This window comes from Amblyomma maculatum, chromosome 6 (genome assembly GCF_055883805.1).
Source record: "Amblyomma maculatum isolate TAMU_Amacu chromosome 6, ASM5588380v1, whole genome shotgun sequence".
Taxonomy (NCBI): domain Eukaryota; kingdom Metazoa; phylum Arthropoda; class Arachnida; order Ixodida; family Ixodidae; genus Amblyomma; species Amblyomma maculatum.
Window position 1 is genome coordinate 128,030,431 of NC_139349.1, and position 22,007 is coordinate 128,052,437.

Here is a 22,007-nt window from a genome sequence, read left to right on the forward strand (position 1 = left end):
AGTTATAATGAATATACCTGAACATGATAGATATGTCCACCGAAATGCGATTATGGCGTCTCTTCTTAGATACGCTGTTCTACAATGAAGTTCATCAATCACTGATCTCTGCATTAGAAGAGGTTACAACAGAAGGATGCACCTTAGCCAGCAAGTAGTGTTATAACCACTGTCTCCTGGAATGAATGCAGATATGGAGAGTACGAGGAGAAAAAGCTTTTATTCACCGCCAACAAGAAGGCCTTCAGGGCCAATGACGGTCGCACTGAATGTGGTTCATCCGTGCTCATGGTTCTACGCATTTACAGCAGTCGCCAGGGGAAGGCTGCAGAACGGTTCCTTGCGGGCATACAGCACACGAGACGGCACTGCAGTCAATCTCTCCAGGAACTAAAGAGAACAGTAAATGTTAAGGCAGATGATAAGAAAGACCACATTGTAGGAACAGATTAGAGTGCGGAAATAAATATATGCTGTCATCCCCAGCTTGTCTCCTTTTGGCGAATAAAAATATTCACATTTTTGCCGCTGCAGTCAATACGGATAAAATTGTGCCCTTTCTCTACCGTGAGCTTAGGTTTCTTTTACAGTAATGTTTTACGTGAGGCTTATTATAGCCGCACATTTAAAATAGAGAACAAGGGTGTCCATTTTCAATTCTATAGGTAATTTTAAAGCTACAAAGAGTGAAACAAAAACAGAAGTGGTAAGCGAAATGCGATGTTTCTCAGGACACTCGAAAACATTTTTCCCTGCGCAATATAGGTCATTCCAAAATAACCGTTACACAGCATCATTGAATGAAAAAGCGCGGCCATATCTTGTCTTCATCATCAAACTTGTATAAAGTTTTTCAGGGCACGAATTTGTTAGGCCATATTTTTTTTATAAGGTACATGGATTGAAGAGACCGCAAGAAACTGCACTAGTGTCCATTATTTGAGTTTTACAGGCACCGCATAACACATGCCAGGCGTCGTTGTTGCTTCTGCGATCACGTATTTCAGGAAACATTTATAGGCTCTCACTGGGTTCTGGCTCACCTGGAACACATCTGCAGCAATCGTTTGGTACAGGGCTGAGTACAGAGCCTTCGGGGCAGCTGATGCAGCGGACATTAGAGCAGGGGTCTGGAAGTAAAAAGCATAATGGTATATTCAGGTGGCGATTTCATTTGCGTACAAAATGACTTCTTCGTTTCCTTCACTTTCCTAGGTTTGAATTCAGGGCAAGATCAGGAGTTCCATTCTTAAACTCTGTTCCGAGCGGCAGGGAAGCCTTCGAGGTTACCTAAAATACATACAAAGTGTCCCACAAAAGTATTCGGGGAGCGTCAAATTAACTGTCGGAGTGCATATGACTAACAGGGCAGGCAGAATTAGCCGTAAATTCCAAGGGCGTTTTAGCGTATACGTCTATTCGACCCCACTTGGCCGCCTTGCTTTATTGTTAGGTCGCTATTCAGCTGCTCTTTCGAAATTCGTGACATGATTTTATGCTTTTAAATGTATGCCTGGCTGTACTATATTTTAGCGGCAAAAAGAAATAGCCCGAAACAGCCAAACACATTGTGGCTATTAGCCAACTCTAGTTTCTACAGCGGGATCAGTGGTACAACTACCAAATACCAATAGAATTAGACACCAATCGCGCTTAACACTTCCTTCCTGAAGCGACAGCGAGCCTCGCTACGTCTCTGGCGGGATGGTGATCAACTGATCGCTTATAGACATACTTTAGTCAAAATTGAGAAATTTGCGAACCGCTAGAGTGCGAGCGAAATTCAACAGCTATTAGGCCCAACAGCATTACAAAAATGTATTCGAAACTGCTAGGGGGCACATCAACATTGCTGCGAGAGGCTCTGACGTCATATTTCGATGGCAAATACACATTGCCACAGCAGAACTTTGATGGGTTGATTCAACCTGCAATACTGAATTTGTTAAACTTCCCAGTGCACAAAATGCTGTGTTCTAAATTGTGCCTCGTTATATACTATCGTTTTCGGCATTTCTAGTTTTGTATTAGTTTATTGCGTGAAAAATATCTGCCTGCGTCTTTTGCATCTATGGAGAGCTTCGGTACTCTACAGTTCCATACTTTGGCTGAAAAGTGTGCTTTTACTCACCTCGAACACACCGGCAACAGTTGTTTGGGGTTGGACTGAGGACTGTGCCGTTGGGACAAATGCGGCACAAGTAGATGCATGGTCCTGAAAAACAAAAAGTAACTGTAGCTTCCTGCTGGAGCCGCTTTATGTTCCTCACCCATTTTTGCGTTAGCTTACACTTCTTTTATTACCGATTATTCGCTTATTTTTATATTACCGTATACAGCTGTGCTATTTGTACGAGTAAAATAAAATACAAGCGGCTGTTTTTGCCGCTCGTCGGATTGAAATTAATCTCACAGAACCGGAACGCATCGACAGTAGTATTATGGTGAGGGGCTGTAAGCTAAATAGGTGAGGCACACCGCACAAAAAAAAAAACTGTGGCTCAAGGACTGAAACAAGAAGGCGATATAGCCTGCTCCCATTTCTATGAGGAAGCTTTGTTTTTGAGAGGAGAAAGATTTTTTTACTACAAATTGACATTGTTTACATTCCATCAAAGGTTTAAACAACTTGGTAGTAATTTATTTATCAAAGTTGAAATTCTTGATTACGCAACGAAATAGAAAAATAAAAATATGCATGGTATATAATAACAGATGCGCTGTTTGTGGTTCAGCGGCAAGTTCTGGTGATACTCTTTTGGTGATGTTTGGTTACTGAAGGTTTATAAACAATATTGTATCGTAAAACTCTAGCCACTACAACGATCATTGAAAGCACTGAAGCTGATTAGCGCATTGTCAGGGATTATTTTCATGCGGAATGATTTCTGAGAGTAGGCAAAATCTTTTCTTGCCTCATCAGTGGCGCCTGAAGAAGCCGTCAAATCAGACAGATACAAATCGAATTCAGCACAATTGACATAACAAGCCAGAGCAGAATCCACCCATAAGCAAACGGTCCACAATCAAATTCATTAGTCATTCAATCAAACTCAGTAGCAAAGTGTCCATAATCCAATCCATGAAAAATATCTAAAGTCAATTCAGTAAATTCATTAACCTATAATTTAACCGTTGATACAATTATCCTCTGCTCGAAATGTAATTCCTATCCATCCGATCACCAGCCAGTTGTCTAACAAACTACACAATGCCAGGTACGTATAAACATGTTAGTTCCCATTGTCTAATGTTCATGTAGTCGTCATGTCAATGCAAGTGGCACGACGATGACGGCTTTGTACCCGTCTCTAGTTGGGAGCGTGGTCGGCAGCAGCCGTGCGTCGAACATGGTCGCCCGCCATCTGCCGGCAGCTCCGTAAACCAAGCGACAAAACAAGCCTGCGTAATCACCACAATGGTCTGGAGACAGCGCACGCCATAGCTGCCGAGTGGAGCTACTAACGACGAATACGACACCGTAGAATCCGCTGTCCTTCTATATATGATTGGCGGGGTTCTGTCACACTACAGTACAACTAGCCTCAAGAGTTTCGCCTTATCTCTTAAGTTAAGAGTCATACGTTCTTTCTAGACGTTTTGGGTTGTAACTGCAAAATATCCAAGTTTATCCTGGATTGCTCAAGAGCGATGTTTTTGACTTCATACCGACAGGCTTCGCCTCCTTCTACGATATAGCCGCACATCCTCATTCTTTACGTTGAAATGCGGAACTCTCCGGAGGCACACGGAGTGCGCATATCGCGTATGCACGTTAATCCTCCAGTGACGCAAATGAATGCCTATTTCGGCGGCTCATTGAATCCTGGATATTCGTCTTGCAACCCTGTCGATATGTGGACCGTCATATATTATGACAGCGTTAAAGGTCACAATCCCCAGAACATCCGTCGTGACGTTGGCGTCGGCGCCGGTTTTGTGAGCTAAAAATTAGCTGTGGTTTATCTCTGGTTAACCCTAGTTGAATTGAGAAAGCAACGGTGGAAGCGTCTTTTGCCTGCTACATTATTACCCTACGTGCCTGCGTGTCGTAGGGGTAACAAGAATGCAAACAGGCTGATTGGGATATCACCCTGCAGTATTAAAGGAGCGATCTGAGCTGGCAGCTCCTGCCCGTGGCGTACAGGTAACGCGGATTCAAATGTCATAGCAGGCTGATTTTCTTATGATAGACCACGGACGCGCACATAGACACGGCACTAACGACGAGCGGTTAGACCTGGCGTAGTATTGCTTTCGCAAAACTCAAAGGCCTGGCGCTTGCAGGCGGCAGCTTGGAAGCAACTGCTGATCACTGATTCATCCGTGATCTGTGCCAGTAGTTGAAATTCGATTCGATTCGCTCATTCGATTTGCTCGTTTTAGGTGGGAAGTTGTAATAAGAATCAACCTTCCAGTGCTCTTGCATGTGGAGTCAGGCACACTGCACTTACGCCGCCTAGTCAGGCCTATGCAGCTGGATTAATGCAATGCTTTATATAACGTGTAATCGCCTACGCTATGGCGCTACACCCTTAACGGTATAGCTTAAGTGTTCCTCATTACCTTTAAAGCTTATCATAATTACAATAATAAGCGATAATTCCAAGCTCGCCAAAGCTGCTTCATTGTGAATTATCTGATCTCTACCACTATTTACCATTGTTACTAAAGCGCCACCCAGTGAAGACATGCTGTCCATACTACAAAATTTGAAAGTCACATTTAAAGGAGAAAACAAAGTGTTTCATTGAACTGTGGTTGGATTATATATTGCTTAATTGTTGCTATCTCAATACTGATGTCACGCCTCATTATGGATGCGATCGCCTGGCTTTCGTTCCGACAAGTTGCAGTTGCCACTTATGGTGCGATAAGGAAAAGACATTGATTAAATAACTCTCCATTAAAGCACTTACTTAACTTAGACGGTTTAGAACAGGACTTGCAGCAGGTGCAGTTTCCAATCGTTTCGTCTTGCAGCGTCCAACATATGCGTCCGGAAGAATTGTCTGAGCACGGCCTCGCAAAACTCGCTCGGGCAAGATGGCGGCGTGGCCACAGAGCTGGACCCAATAGTAGCAAGGGCCAGGAGACAGAGAAGACTGGCGATGACCGGGACAGTGGGCATCTTTGCTTCAGAGTGTTAAAACGCAGCCGGCAGCGGCGAAATTCAGGTTCGATGTGTGGCGCACCTACACTGAGTTCATTGTAATAAGATAAGAATGATGTGGCTGTTGAACCCGCCTACGCACGCTTTAAAGTTATTTGCACAGTCCAAGCACTGGGATGCACACACGTGGCAGCTGCTGCAAACGAAAAACAGCGGATGTTATCTGGTGGTAGCAGCTCACTAAAACAAGCTCATGTCTACTGCGTATACGTATCAGGAAAAAGTTCAACTGCATGTGCATCTGAATGTTTTTTCTCGTCCAAAAATAGGCACGCGCGTGTCTAATAGAAATTCGGCTCGTTTCACATTTATTTTTAAAGAGAATAGTAAATATTCATATTGAATTCATGTGTGCTGCCATGTTGTTTTGCTTTGTACTCATTGAATGCGCGCCAGTTACGCACATTTTTAGTATTCAAGGCTTGCTACAGAAGCGAGCTCTCTGTTTTTGCATAAACGTGAGTCATGCAACATAGAAACAACATCGTTGACGATTCTGGCTTTCTTTTTCTCCTCTCCGGAGTGAAACTGAAAATTTGCTTAGGGAAGCGTAGCTTAAAAAAAAAGAAGGCGCATAACTTCAGCTGAGTGTTCCAGCTCACTAGCGACCGATACTACTGGGTATGCCTTTTAGTCGAACACCATAACTTGAAAATAATTCCCAAAAGAGAATTCGCAAATAGTAAGCTAAAGCTCTGGCGGTTCTCAATGCCTTGAACATGAAATATAAAATACAGGGTGATGCAATAGTATTAGCGGCGCTGTGTTTTATTTGGGTGATTTCTCTTCTCGATGCATTTGTGTTATTTAGTTAGCTAGTATAAATACCCGAGGAAGTAATTATCCGGGCAGTTGCTAAATCATGACAAAACATTGCAAGCGCGAACACAAGTTCCCGAATAAGCGCATACATAATAGAATTTGAATGGAAACTTTTTGCAGCAGCAGCCTTAGGCTACACGGGGCCATGCGGACATTAATCCATTCACGTATATATTTCGAATTTTCTAGCCTTTTTTTTTTATAATACCGAATGAGTGCTCACGCACTTCGCTCCTTTGCGGTAAGCATTATATGCCGTATATAATTATCGAGCAAGGTGGTCGCATTGTTATATAGCAACTTGCCCTCGTCAAAGTTTTAGGGTAAAATGGCAGGCGACCACATTATCAGCTAAGTCCCTCCTCGGGCCGTCATTAATATAGTTTTATGTTACCCCAGCCGGTCGCTTCAACTACACCAAGCCTGCCTTATGCATGATGACGGAGAAGGCAGTGATATTTATTTGAAAACTTATTTTTGCATTCTGCTAAGTGTTTTTGTACAAATTTCAAACTGTTTTGGTGCTGGAGGCTCTCGGTTTACTAATATGCAGTTTTTCAAAATTATGTTCCGCAACCAACAAGAAAAAAGTATTTCTACAGAACGGCTTTTTTAGCTCATGACTTACACCGTACAAGGATGGTGTTGCCAGATGTTTGCTTGTCCTTGTAGGTCTTGTTTCATTGCGGCATCTCAATGAAAGTTTTGCAAAGTCGTGCATCCAATATCACAGAGAAAATCATCTAGAACTCCGGCGACGTCAAGCTTGTATATTTTGTCCTTGATGATTTCCTCAATGCACGATGGCAGGTCTTATTTAGATTATTTTTTAATGGCCAGTTCGACGCTGAAATTATTTTGTTTTTCTTTTGGGAGGGTAAATAGCAAAGGATGGGAAAGACAGGGGCTGGCAAAACTGAGCGAATAACACAATGTTGTACCCACAAAAGAAAACAAATGGTTAAATATTCGCACAAGTGTTCATAATGTAAATAACTCAAATACAATAGAAACAAAAATGTATAAACAATAACAAAGCGTCCTGTGATAATAGAACCAACTAAGTTTAAAATTACTTTTGATTCTATGTGACATATTGGGGTTTTGTAAGCATCAGGCTGGGCATTCAGGGTCGAACAGTTCATCAGAACAAAAGAACAAAAATGTTTTGATAAATGTTTAACGTTTCACAATACAAAAAGCGCCATTTTGGGGAAAACAAGAGCTTTGGATCTAAATTGTGTTATCAAATCGGTAAAATGCATTTGTTGGGTGAAGTGTAGTGCACAATAAATATAATTTAGTATGAATATATTTCGGTATAAACATTTGTGATATATCCTATGTTAAATCCAACCTTTAGAGGCAGGGAGAAAGGGGGTGGGCCAGGGAACAAACTCGTGTTAGGGACATTGTTGTCAAAATGAGAGAAAAGAAGTGGACATGGGCAGGATATGTACTACGATGGAAGCATAACTGATGGTCACTAATGGCAACAGATTGGATGGCAAGGGATGATATACATAGCAGGGGAAGCAGAAAGTGTTTTGGGCCGATCAAGTTAGAAGCTCGCGGGGGCGAAGTGGATGCAGTTATCACACGCGTATGGTAATTAGAGAGGTTTAGGAGAGGTCCTTGCTTTGGAGGCAGTATAAGTCGGCTGATGATGATGACGATGATCATTATTTAATAACGGTTGGGAACAAAGAAGGCGGTAATAAATTGTCAGAAGTATTATAGCGACGAGCGCTAAAATGAGGATAAAAAACAAATCGGAAATTTTACGCAGTGGCGCATTGCGTTCGCTCGGCTGAAAAGACGTCGCCATATCCGATGTTTCCTGCCGGAAAAAATCCTGTGGCGCGGCGTGCGCCTGCCACTGAACCGCCATCAAGGCTTCGTACGTTGTTTCCAAGATAAACGTCGCTTCCGCGTGCCAAGTTTGAAAGAGGCTATAAAAAGCAAGCTGCGCGTCAACGTCCATTTTTCAGTACCGAAGCAACAAACAAAGCCGCAGCTTGTGCCTAACTATTTTTTATATTTATGTGCACGACGGCTATTGAATTTTGTTTGCATGATCATGGCAGAATGATATGTGGTGTTTTGCTCATGTTGTCCTGGCCAGGTAAGATGCGTTGCTTTAATAAAAGCAGCGAAAGGATGTGAGGCAAAAATATAATTGTCGTGAATTGCGGTTCATTATTTTTTGTTAGATTCTTATAGCACCGAAACCCTCGAATATAAAAAATACGACCACCGAGGAAATCGTGCAAGATTATTGCGTTGCTAGTATGCAGTCAGACACGTCTTCGGTGGGGTATACTGAGCAATATTCAAACCATGCTGTATCCGACACGTTTAGTGTCTGTACGAGCGCCGATGCGTGTCAGTGATGAGCTGTATGGACAGGGCACGTGTTCGTGCCTTTCTAAACTTGACTGGCAATAAATGTCGTCATTCTTTCACTGACAGTGTCGCTGTACGCGTCGTCCCTTCAAGTGGTTACATGGTCTCAGAAGTGGCCCTTTGAGGCCTGTGGGAAATCGTTCCCGAGTCCGGTGCGCATGGCCCTGCTGAAGACACCAAAGCCTTTGCGGCTGACTGGTAATGTGGCATAAACTTGGAAGCGTTTTAAGCAGAAGTCTGAGTAATATCTGCAGGCGATGGCACCTACGCACCAGCGGAAAACACAAGCAGCCAAGGTAGCACTCCTGTCGAGCGTTGCGGGCGACGATGCTTTGGACGTCTTCAACAACTTCCAGTTCGAGTTGAATGAAGAAAAGGGCTACAGCATTGTGGTGAGAAATTTTGATGCCTATTGTGCCGACGTTAGCTACGAAGTGCATGAGAGACGTATTCCGTTCAAGACAGGAAGCGGAGGGGAAACAATTTGAAAGATTTGTTCGTGACCTGAAAAAGCAAGCAGCACAGTATATTTGGCACGTTGCAAGAATCAATGATAAGAGAGCAGGCAGTGTTCGGTACGCTTAATCATCGAATAAGCGAGAAATTTTTCAAGATAACCGACTGACTTTGCAAAAGCCAGAAGAAATGTGCCGAGCAGCAGAGACGGTAGCACAGCGGAACTAAATATGGCTTAAAGGGGACGACTGTGTCGACGCGATTTCGAAGCGCCCGGCGCCTGCAAATGAGCGGAAAGAAGCTAAAGCATCTTTTCACCGTCGTAAGTGCAACCGCTGGCACAAGCCCAAACAATGCCCAGCCTTCGGAAAGAAGTATCGCTTGTGTCACAAGGCGAACCATTTTGCTAGTACTTGGGCGTCAGTAAGGGTGAGCGAAGTAAAGGAACAGTAAAACAGTAAGATGAGGACTTTGACATTCTAGAGGTCACCACTGCAAGAGGAGAAAGGGATTGGATGGCTTAAGTTCGGAGCTGCGAGGTCAGATTTAGAGTGGATACCGGATAGCAGGTAAGCCTACTTCCCATGCCTGTTTGAAAAAAAAAAAAAAACTGCGAGGAGCAGAAGAGCTGAAGCCAACTAATTCGGTCCTGCGGGCGTATAACGGTGGCACAATAACATGTTTTGGAACATGTACACTAGGAATACACCATGCGAACACGTCTGCTACAGTCAAGTTTTTTGTGGTGAAAAAAGGACGGCAGGCCAACTTGGTCTAAAGGCAAGTGAAGCTCTGGGGCTAGTTCAACGTGTAGCATGTGCCCTAGACAAGACTTCATACGACGTCGTTCTAAACAATTTTAGGCACGTCTTTCAAGGCCTCGGTTGTTTGTAGCCGGCGTATAGCATGGTCCTTTCACCTGATGTGATACCTGTAGTTCAACCAGCTCGACGAGCTGCAGTGGCGCTAGAGGAATCCCTAACGAAGGAAGTTAAAAAATGGTACGTGCTGATATAATTGTCAGGGTGAACGGACCTACTAACTGGGCCAGCCCTTTAGGTTTGGCAAAAAAAGAAAGATGGCGCTATACGGGTCTGCATTGATCTCAGAATTATCAACAAGTACATAAAGCGGCAGCATTTCTTGCTCCCTAAGCGAGAGGATTTGCAAGCCCTTTAACCAATACAAAGTACAGCCGCCCTGATTTTTAACAATATAGCGCGAGCGTCGACCAAACTGCTGCTCAGCGCCTTATAACGGCGAAAAGCGTGCAACACGACGAGAGTTCGTGCATGCGCAAGTATGTGGAACGTCGCAAACAGATATTGTGGCAGGGCGTGCGTCTTTGTGGTCCGAACAGCGTAGCAGAAGACGCTCTCTCTTCGTGCGCGTGCGCGAACTCTCGCCGTGTTGCACGCTTATCGCCGTTATAAGGCGCTGAGCAGCAGTTTGGTCGACGCTCGCGCTATATTGTTAAAAATCAGGGCGGCTGTATTTCAGCTGTCTTGACGCAAACTCTGGCTACCGTCAGATACCACTCGATGAGCGGGCCTCTAAACTCTTCCCTTTTTCTTCACCGTTTGGGAGATACCGCTTTCTCCGTTTGCCTTTCGGCATTTCTTCCGCACAGGAATATTTCAACAAAGTATGAGTCAAGTATTTAACGGCCTACCGGGCGTACTGATATACGTTGACGATATTTTAGTATCAGACTCCAGTAAGCAAGAACAGAGTGAGCAGTTGACGGCAGTGCCTAAGGCTGCCGAGAAAGCTGGCTTGACTTTTAACGCCCCGAAATGTAAATTTTTGTTGAATGTAGTGACGTTCCTTGCTGATATCATAGGCCGAACGGGAATATCGCCTGACCTAGAGCTGATCAAAAGCTTGGTGAAAATGCCAACACCAACGTCGAAGAATGACATCCACGAATGTTGGGTGTGTGAACTATTTCAGCAAATTTTTGCCACGATTGTCCGAGCAAACAATGCTTTTTCGTTTGCTTGTCAAATTTCGGTCAGAATTCCAACGGACAAAAAATCATGCATTGTAGAAAAAGGTCAGCTCAAATTTTGACCACCGCCCTCCGCTTGCTATCTTTGATCCGCAGAGACAAACTAAGACTAGTTGCGATGCGTCGAAGGATGGTGTTGGTGCAGCGTTCCTGCAAGACTACAACGGTGAATGGAGGCCGGTAGAGTTTTGGCTGCGAAAGATTTCGCGATTTTGCGCGCGGCAGAAAGGTGCTTATCGAAACCGATCACAATCCGCTGGTGGCGATAGCACGGAAAGAAATTGCTGACATGCCACCGCGAGTGCAACGATTTGTTTTGCGTTTGCTAAAATACGACTTTACCTTGCAGTACATTCCAGGAAGGCAGCTGCCGCTCTCTGACATGTTCCCACTGAACGGTGGAACAGGGTAAAGACCAAGTTGGCACCACAAATGACGTTGAGGTTCATGTGGTGCAGTCCTTGGGATACATGGTCCCCCTCCAAACACTACGGTCGCTGCAGCTGGAAACTGTTGCCTACCTGCAGACAGGGATTACATGTTTTGTGAGCGGGCAGCCGGTGACAGGTGAACTCAAGCCATTTTAGAATGAACTATCTGTCGTTAATGAAGTTGTACTGACTGGTGCAAGAGTTTTATTTCCGAAGAGTCTGCGACGACTAATGCTGGACAGGATTCATGCTGGTCACCTAGAGTTGCAAAAGGGCAAGGAGAGAGCACGGAAACTCGTATTTTGACCTGTTATGAATGGGGACATCGCTACCCGTGTAGACAGCTGCGCAACGTGCAGACAATCCGCGTACAGACAGCTACAGTAACCACTTCTAATGCTACCAGTTCCAAAATGCGCTTGGTACAGGGTTTGAGTGGACATCTTTTCGTATGCGGGACAGTTGTACGTGGTTGCTTATGATGCCATTTGCAATTTTCCTGAGGTCGACAGGCTAGAAGACACAACCGCGGGAACCACAATTGCAGCCCTTAGTGCCATGTTTGCCAGGTGCGGTGTACCAGTGGAAGTCTGTACGGCTAACGGACCCCAGTTCTCGAGCCGCGAATTTGCCCTGTTTTCAATAATGTACGCTATTCGTCACGCAACCTCGAGTCCCCGTTATCCGCAGTCCAACGGCTTAGCTGAAAAGGGTGCACAGATCGTGAAGCGTATCCTTAAAAAGACCCACAAAACAAGGGAGGACTTCTGGTTTGGTCTCCTTGCATACCGCTCTACACCACTTGAAGATGACCATTCTCCAGGTGAGCTCCTTCAGCGAAGGCCCCTTTGTTCTAACCTTCCTGACTTCGGCAGGGTGTCCCGTCGCAAAGTGAGGAGGCACCGCCAAGCCATGGCTGGAAAGCCTTTGGCAGTACTACATGGAGGTACAGCGGTGCGGCTTCAGGACGCTGCGGGTTGGCCACGCAAGACGATGGTCATGGCTGAAAGCGCTCCACGATCATACCTGGTAAAATCCCAAGATCATCGTATGGTGCGACAAAACCGCCGGCATCTGATTAGGACAGAGGAGCGGTATGGCAGTAGTGAACGCGATGACGATGAGGAAAGTTGAGCGGGCTGCCAGTCCTGGACGCAGCAGCCTACGAGCGGAGCTGAACAAACTGCACAAGCCTCTGGGGTAACTTAACAAAACGGCGTGATATCGACGCTACCAGCAAGTGGCCGTAATTTTCCGCCGTGCATTCCCTCACAGCCCTCTGTGAGAAGGTCAACTCATAGCACCCGGTACTCAAACAAGTTACTTTATGAAGAACACTTCACTGAAATGCCATAGTTGTAACGGCTAGTTATAGTTTTATAAGCGTGTAATTTTTGTTCGTCACAAGGGAGGATGTATCCGACACGTGTAGTGGCTGAATCAGCGCCGATGCGTATCGGTGATGCGCAGTATGGACAGCGCGCGTCTTCGTGCCTTTCTAAATAGTGCTGGCAATAAACGTCGTCATTCTTGCACTGACCGTGCTGCTGTGCGCGTCGTCCCTTCAAGCGGCTACACATGCAAGAATTAAAGGTATGTACGGGCTGCTGTTGTCTGGTATTACGATCTGGAAGAGGTAGGCTACTTTCTTGAAGGGCCGCTTTCTTTGGCGCCTTCCAGCGCTAATTATATTCGGCCATGGCAATCTAGTACAGGAGTGAGCGTATCATAAAATAGTTCAGTGGTAATATGTCCACAAGGACAGTGTTATTCACAATATGGGGGATACATGGAATATAGCAAAATAAAAGGGAAATATGTCTTTTTTTATTTTATCGCTGTTTCTTTCAATCTGTCGAAAACAACTCCAAGTAATAAAACATTCTACATCTGTTTTCAAGGCAACAACGTTGTAAGCGGTAATCCATTTTCTAAATAAAAAATTTTTCGGTAAAAAGAGGCATGTAGGAGTTGATATTATCGCGTTCCGATAGTCCTCAGGGAGCCCCGGGACTTAAGACTTTAATGGGCATCCGCAAAACGTCGTGCGTTTCAGCTTCCTTGATTATCTTCCCACTCCTCGCTCCGGGTCCCAGTCGGCGTCTTTTACGCGAAATTTGACCCCCTCTCGGGAAGCATCGTTCTATTTAGAAGAGAAAAAAAAGCGGCATTTCAGTTCGAATGGTAGGGCTTCATGAGTGCAACATGATGTGGAATTTCGCTCGCATCCTTTTGATATCAAGACTTCTCAGGCGCCACCTCATACGTTACGTAGCTTAAAAGTCGCAGAATGCCGTAAGGCTCCAAATGTCGCTGAAGTATTTTATTGGAGAGTCAACGGTGGCTGAAAGTACTTCAGACATACACTTTGCCTCCAGGTTCGTGCATACCATGCCTATGGTGAATATTTCACCAAGCGTTGGCGTTTGATTAGAGCATGCGCTGGTAGCCGACATTCCTCTCCGCTTCGAGCGAGTTCGTCGATGTTCTGATCTCTATCATGCTCGGCGGTGTTCAGGACAAACACAACATGCAGCACAGTGGTCGCTGGTCGCTCGTACAGGAGGCTAAATGATGTTATGCGGGTAATGTCCTATAGTGCCTTATTGTAGTCATATGTCAAGTAGTGTGGAATTTAATTGCAGCCTTCGTACTCTACGGCAATGCTCATGTAAAGCAGATAATGGAGTGCCTTAATTAGGCGTTCTATTGACTCATTAGTTTCAGAATGGTAGGCCGTCGGCTTACTGTGAGTCTAACGTTGTGTCGGACAATAATCACAAAAGTTTTATCATAACCGCAGTTTCTCTGACAGTTAAAATCGATGACGTTGGGGCATGGCTGAAAACAGCCGAGCTGCCTCAATGGCAGTGCCTAACGATAGAGGTTTTGTATCCGCGTAGAGCATGAGATTATCATTGTCAACAATTATCCGTTATTTCCGGAAGAAAACGTCGCAAATGACATCAGAAGGTCCACTCCAATTTACTGAAACGGTTGTTCCGGCACTTGAAGAGGTTGAAGCCTGCCAGCCATTTTAACAGGTATTTAGGGCACTGACAGTCGATTCACGTCCGTGCACAGCGCCTCTCCTTCGACAGCAGTTTTGACGAGTAGAAGAGTAGTAGACGACAAGGTGCTCTTGTCGGGCTGCCCAGGTGGTCGCCAGGAAGATCCATATGGAAGGTTGCGTTCTTCAGTACGAAAGTTGTAAAGAACGTCTTTGCAATAAAAGAATGATTACAGTCCAGGCGTGAAGATCTTAGACCCACTCGTAGTTCGCTGTGCCGAGAAATCAATACGATGGAGCAACTCAAAGTCACCTCGCTGTTTTTTCGAAAGAGTTGCTGCACATCTAATTCAAAAAGGCGACGGCATGGCCGGTCACTGTAGCAACTATAACCGATGTTCGTGGAAAGCAGTAGGCCTCCATATGCTTCTTCCCGGTTCTATAAACAATCGTCATATCGAACTCCAGTCGCTCCAGTCCGTCAGTGAAAACAGCGAGCTACGAGTTAGCACTGTCGTTGTTGTTTCTAGGCTCTCACCCTTTGCAGAGAGAGTGTAGCAAGGTTGTCGCTGTCAGTTTCGTACTAAATCATGCTACTCTCCTTGTGTATTTTTAGCTGTCGTTATCCAAAACTAGAGATTGTGGATGGCATTTTCGGAAGTAGTTATAGAGTTTTCTGACTTTACAAGTGTCTGCAACTTTCCCCGCGATCGGTTTCTTTTCTGCAGTAAGGACACGGCGTCAGCCATCCGCTAACTTCAGTAACGCTACAGGACCGGCGAAAAATAGCGCAATGGTTATGGAAAGCGGCGGGAAAGCTCGCGGAGTCGGTTTCCGTGCTCGGTGGAGAGTCCTTGTTGAGGCGCTCAAAAACAAAAGTATCAAAATCAGTATCAAATATGTATCACAGTACCAATATGCAGGCGTGCTCCTTCTCGATGTAAAAGCAGTACCAATACACATGGCCAGTTTTTCCACACTGGAAGCAGAAGGTTCGCCTCTGAGCGTCAGTAAGGTGATTGCGAAGACCTCTTACAGAATCGGATATTGTAACGTCTCGGCAGTGTTGCCATCTAAGAAAGGGATAATCCGCAACAGGAAGGCCCACAGTCGGCTAAAGCAGCTAAATTAATTATTTATATGTAAAATCTCTTCTACGCATTTTCATTTGTTATTGTCCTATACAGCACATTTACCATTTGAAATTTATTAAAAAACATTTGTTTCTTCTTTGATTAAAATATCCAATTTGCGAGTGTATTTTCAGGATTATTGTGTTTGTCATATGTCAGTGTAAATAAAGTTGCTTAAGTGTGTTTTCTTTCCCGACCACCAACTGCTGTCTGCACTGTGCAGGCACCGTCCCTCACAATAAGACGTTTGCTTCATCTCAGTTTCCCGAGTGCTTTGTGGGTAATGGTACGTTCTTATTGTTACATGGTAACTAGCAAAGAGACGGCACAACATGGCGATAGGATGAACGATGATTTTATGTCTGGCCTAGCGCGAGGACTCCTCTCGCGCCACTGTCGATCTTCTTCTTCGCAACAATATTGTCTGCTCTGTGTGGGATTGCAGCACTGCTGCGAATGCAGTCATTTATACCGCACATTTTTTTTGTTTTTTTTTTTTTTTTTGTACGAAAGCTTGCCATAAGGCATATTATATAAACTCATGTAAATGGTTTTCCGTGAGGACCCGGAGCAGGCTCCCGCTTTTACCGCACATGAATATCGTAATTGATTAGATCACATTTGAGAGCTGTTCGTAGTTTTAGCAGCATTTAATCTGTCTTCGGCGTCTACCTAGAATAAACCGATGGCCATCACCTCTGTTCACATTAGGTTTCCTGTCCACTAGCGAAAATGTCTACGTGACTGAACGTTCGCCCAAAATACGTCAAACAAGGGCAGCATCAGTATGGATAGAGCGAGCTCGGTCATCTAGGTGAAAGGATTCCTCTAGGAAGTGTATCACAGTAATAGCTGACGAAAATGAGCTTCTTTCATTATAAGTTGAGTAGAGCAATTTTGTTCTCGAATCTTTGGGCCCCACATCCACAATTTCTTAAAATTTTGTACATACCTCACAGGTCCCAGACGGCCGTATCGCAAGTCCAGCATAGATCAAATAGACAACTGCACTAAAAAAACTGCCTGAAATAGTTATATGCGTATTGGGCGCTTTCGAATATTCACCATCTTGAGATATCATTCGACGTCCCAAGATGACAGAGATATCACTTGAAGAATTGAAGATAATTTCAATGGACTTGCACAAATATGTACGAAAATTGTAGTAATGCAAAAACCATGAATGAAACCGCTTACCTCTAAAAGCTCTAAAACACCTCTAAAAGCTCGCCTGCAGTAATACGACATATAGAGCGTAAAAACTGTTGAATTTTAGAGGAAATACCGCTAACTTGACAACAATGTGTAGGCTTGGCGAACTAGGAACGATATGGTTTGGCGACGGAGTCGCGTCCTGGTGCCGGTGTCAAGGCTTCATTCGTTGGCCGCTACGGTCAGGGAGATTCCGCCGCGTCCCCTCCGGGCGAGCAGCAATCTACCCGACAAACGCTCACTACGGTCTCTTTCAACAAGCGGCAGCGCTCCTTCTCTTATAGACATGGAAACCTTTGGCATTTGAGCTGCCCAATACGGAGGCAGTTGTTGGCGGCAGCTCAAGAGGTACTATAGCGAGCGCGCTGGTTTCCCACCTCTAGTCGGCTGTGGCACGAAGGGGAGGGGAAGGGTCGCCGCAACGGCGCCAGCGTTGGCTCGGACTTTGGCAAAACGCGGCCAGACTTGTGCGACACCGAGGCTTTCCCTAAGTGTGCCGATGCCATGCGCTGCAGCACCAGGACTTGTAAAAGGCTATTAGGTGCTCGCTGGCACCCGCTCGACTCCATTGGTCGAGCGGGTGCCCCATTTCATAACAACGGGCGAAGAATGGCTGCTTCGCAGCTCGCGGGTAGCGGCCAGGGTGGGAAACGGTTGTCGCACGGATGACAGATTGCGAATTGTGGTATAGCTTAGGAACGGCTGCGGTGTAGTCGCCGGAGGGAATATTGGGGTATGATGCCGAAGATGAGAGTGCTTGCCGATTTTTTAACGCAAAATATTTCGATTGTTACGGCAGACAAAGCTCTCAAAGTAAAAGCAGTAAACCTCTCTAGTTTCTCACGGACATTTTCCCGGATCAGGTCGCACACAGTGATCCGATTTCTGTCAGCAGCGCCGCACTCATAGAGCGCTGTCAGGCGGGACATTCATACTGGCGCAACAGGCGTTTAGGGGGCTCATTCGATTACTGTGGCTTCGTTGACGATGTCGGTGGGATTCATAGGCAGACTACGCACCAAGCCGGCAAACACTGTTACTTGGCGCAGCTCATAAGATGCCGTAGAGGTCGAAAGAGGGCACAACGGAAACACGGAATCATCTTGCGCTGCGTCAGGTTTTTGGGGTGACCATAAAAGGAGATAATCCTGGGCGACATCAACGGCCATTTAGCGAGGTAAGGCTGTGCACACAGAAACGGACAAAACACGAAATGCCGTCAGGATTGGAGATGAAATGATCAACATTTAATATAGCACCATTTATATATGCCACCAGTGTGAGACTTGCCCCCAAGGTGGATTGTTCTATACGAAAAGTGAGGAAACATGTGGTCGGCTTCACCCTGATGGATGCGAACTGAATGCTTGGGCGTCGTTCGTGGGCCTCGTGGGAGGCGGTTTCGAATCGAACATGGAGGACCTTGCCAGGTCAGAACACTGGGTACAGCAGTGGCACTGTTCATGGCTTGAAGTTAGGTGAAGTTCATAAAACACGGTTAGCTGGTCTACGCGCACAGTTCCCGCAAGTATCGAGCCTTGCGGCTTTTTAAAGGTGTGAGCAGCATGCGCATCTCATGAACAGTGGTCTGAACTACTTCCCACATATCCTCACTGAATTATCGGCTTTAACCGCGCTCACTAAGCCGAAGTGGAATGTTTTTGTTGGGGTCGGTTTTGTATTGACGGCTGCTTCGTTAGCGATTCCAGCGCTACAGTTTCACAAAGAGCGTTTTTAATACCTCGCGTAAGATACTCTACTTTCTCATTCCTCGTGTTTTGATCGGCACATCAGCAAAAATGGATCAATTTTACGCATGCAGTTAATAGCAACGTTTAGATTTGCGGAAACGTACAAGCACAGATGTCTACCGGTTTACTGGAGCCGTCCTGCAGACACGTGCGTGGAAAACAGTCACAAGGAGTGGCCACTGCGCTTACGTAGCCGCATTCCCTAACCCGCTTTACGTTTACGATATAGTATTCTAAATGTATGATTAATTACTCGCTGTGCTGCCCAACCTTAGTTTTAATGACTGACTGCAGGAGATACTGCTTTATTTTCCTTACGGACTTTGCATGTGAAGGAGGAACACACAATTGAACTTCTGCCAATTCACCAAGAATGAAGAAACATTTTCGTTCAAAGGCTTTCAATTTAGTTAAATTTGTTTTCCAGAAAGCTCTGGTCCGCTGCATGACATAAAAACTGTGAATATAAAGCGTTACAAACAACAAGCGGCCGTTATAAGGCAAAACAGCAGACACAGTTCAAATATTCAACAACAGAAAATAAGCAACAATTTGTCATGTTACAAAAGTAACTAAAAAAAACCACCATTGGAAATCAATGCGAAAATGTACATAAATTTGAACTTTTCAAAATGTGAACATGGACAAGAAGTATATAGCTTGATATACTCTATCTGCTAAAGTCTAACAACTATGGTATAACTATTTTTATAGCTGAAGAAATAAAAGCCATGGAATATAGGAACAAACAGCAGTACTTATATCAGCTAGCATTGGGCGGCTACTTGTACAGAAATAATCAACGTATTACTTTCTTAGTGGGGCTATTTATTTTGTATATGTAAAATTGGGAAGATCATTTTGTAATGTTTGTAGCAGTTACCAGTACGAAAATTCTGAACTAAATCACTTTATCGCAAGTTTTATAGTCAAAAGTTGAACAGAATCTTTTCTGACGAGGGGCAAGCTTTATGACTGAAGGAAATGTATACACTCGCCAAATAGTTGAAGAAAAATATTTTAAAGCATTTTTCAGTCTTTTTTTTTTCATTACTAAGCGAGTGTATGAGTTCTTCAGACACATATTACGAGTATTCGCTGCATGATTATGATTCTTTCATTCTCTCTTTCCTTCCCTCTTTCATTCTTTCGTTCTTCCCTTCTTCATTTGCTTCTTTATTTTTTATTTATTTATTTCCTTTGTGTCTCCTATCCTTTCTTTCTTTCTTTCTTTCTTTCTTTCTTTCTTTCTTTCTTTCTTTCTTTCTTTCTTTCTTTCTTTCTTTCTTTCTTTCTTTCTTTCTTTCTTTCTTTCTTCCTTTCTTTCTTTCTTTCTTTCTTTCTTTCTTTCTTCCTTTCTTTCTTTCTTTCTTTCCGTCTTTGTCTCTTTCTTTCCTCCTTTCTTTCTTCCTTTATTTCTTTCTCTCTTTATTGCTTTCTTCATTTTGTCTCTTTCTTTCTTTATTTCCAAGCAAACAATTGATCTTGAGAAAACAAATTGGAGATAAAGCCGCATTATTCAGCTTGACAAGGCTTCCATCACCTGCAGTTTTATTGCGAAAGCAATACCACGGCAGCCAAAGCGAGACCTTGGGTGTCCGCAGCTACGCCGGGACGAGGCGTAGTTACGGTGTCCCCATAAAAAATCAGCCTGCCATGACATTTGAATGCACGTTACCCCTATGCCACGGGCAGGAGCTGCCAACGCACGTCTGTCCCTTCATATGGAAGGGTGATATCAGAATAAACCTGACAGAACCGTTTGCATTCTCGTTACCCCTGCCACACGCAGGCACGTCCATACAGCTTGGTTGAAGAGGGACTTTATATGTGGGTTGGCAGCTTACGCTCTCGCGTCTTATACCCTTAAAAGATGACTTTAAGTATCCCCAATAATGTAGCCCCTTGCACTGATAGGGCGTGATAGGGGAATAATGTAGCAGGCAAAGGAAGCTTCCGCCGTTACTTTCGCAATCCAACTAGGTTTAACCAGAGCTAAACCAGAAATAATTTCTTTTGACACGGCAATGTAGGTATCAAGAGAAACATGACAAACACTTAAAAGCCTTGTACGGAAATTAGGGCAATATTGAAAACAAATTACAATCATAATCAAAAAGGAATATCAAAGGTAAGTTATGATCATTACTTTCCCACAGCGTACAATCCGCAAAACAATGAAGAAAAATGGCAGCGAAAACTTCCCAACAGTATGAATTAAATGAATGAAAACTATGCACAAATGTCAAACTGGAAAGAGGCTTATTTGTTACAAATATTTGATAACGATTATGTGCTTGATGGAGTTATGCAAACAGTTTTAAAATAGCGATGCTGTTGAAAGAAATTTTGCGTTCCTTTATTAACATATTTTTTCTTGGCAGTAAAAAATAATGCAGCTGAAGCAATGTTTTAGTGACATTTAAAGTGTTTTTTGTTTGCTGAGTGATACATTCTATGCAATTTATCAGAGAGGAATTGGTTCCCACATACATAATTAAATATAAAACTTGAACTTCGATTTAATGCTCGCGTAAATATGGAGATTACAGAACGCTGCCATAAAGCATTGTAATGGGGCGGGATACCCTTTTACTGGAGTCTTTACATCAGCTCTGTAATAACGGAGAGGCAAGGCGCAGGCGGCTGCTTGCAAACCAAGACACGGCTCCTGAAACAATCCCATGAGGCTACAGCCCGATACATGACGCCAGGTTGAGGTACAACACAGAGTTCGGCGTATGCACTGCCGTTACGTACCCAGCGACAGTACAAATAGTGAATGCGAACGCTGTTATTGTAGGTGGATGTTTCTAGATCATCCGGGCTACAAATCAAGGCTTAAGGTCGTTATGCGCATGAGTGTCCTTTACAGAAAAAAATGTATGCCGCCGCTTCCTTCTTCAATGCGATAGCTCGGTATCAAGGTTGGCGCTCGCATTTTTATTCTGCCTCTTGCCACTACGTCAAGGTATAAGCAACAACAATCTTTGTGTTTAAAATAATTGGGCGGAGTTCAAGCTCCTCAGGCTTCCTGTAAGTAATCGTCATTTGTAGGCATATGCAGCCTCTTCACTCGTCGACTTTTCCTTCTTTGAGTAATAAAAGCTGCTACTGCAAATATTCTTCTCAGCAGTAATTACAGATTGCAGGTTTTCCAACGCGGCGCTCATATGCATTCACTTCTGGTCGTTAGATGGCGCTTCTGGGAGCACTAATTTTTTTGGGGCGGTGCAGCACGGCCAACTAAATTTTTCGTGCCTGCGCAGTTGAAACTTCACAAACGAAGTGGGCGATACGTGCGCACACCTCTTACGTGCGTCATAATAAGAGTGTCTACCTTACGCTGCATCAGGATGCACAAAGCGCAAGTGAGCAATTGAGATTTAACGGCAGTGCTCATAATCACGAATATGTCGCTTACCTTTTGCGTAATGTTTTCTAAATGCTATCTCGCGATGGGTAAGAATGCTATCTTGAATCAAAGACACGGAAATAAATGCAAACCGATGCCCTGGCAGAGGGTATTCGCGTGGTACAATTTTTTGTGCCGGTGTTTAGCCTGATGATGCTGTACTGCACTTTTTTCATGCCCTCTGTGG

At 44.4% G+C, this 22,007-nt stretch overlaps 1 protein-coding gene across 1 annotated transcript; it reads right to left on the reverse strand.

The window, feature by feature from the left end:
* Positions 1–208: 208 nt before the first annotated feature.
* Positions 209–12,566, reverse strand: LOC146186727 (uncharacterized). The gene is made up of 5 exons (XM_084605727.1): positions 12,326–12,566; positions 11,211–11,389; positions 2,132–2,215; positions 1,044–1,130; positions 209–390 (listed from the first exon to the last, which is right to left on the reverse strand). The coding sequence occupies exons 2-5, from the start codon at positions 11,250–11,252 to the stop codon at positions 295–297; spliced, it is 309 nt and encodes a 102-aa protein (XP_084461853.1). The 5' UTR covers positions 11,253–11,389; positions 12,326–12,566; the 3' UTR covers positions 209–294.
* Positions 12,567–22,007: the final 9,441 nt, after the last annotated feature.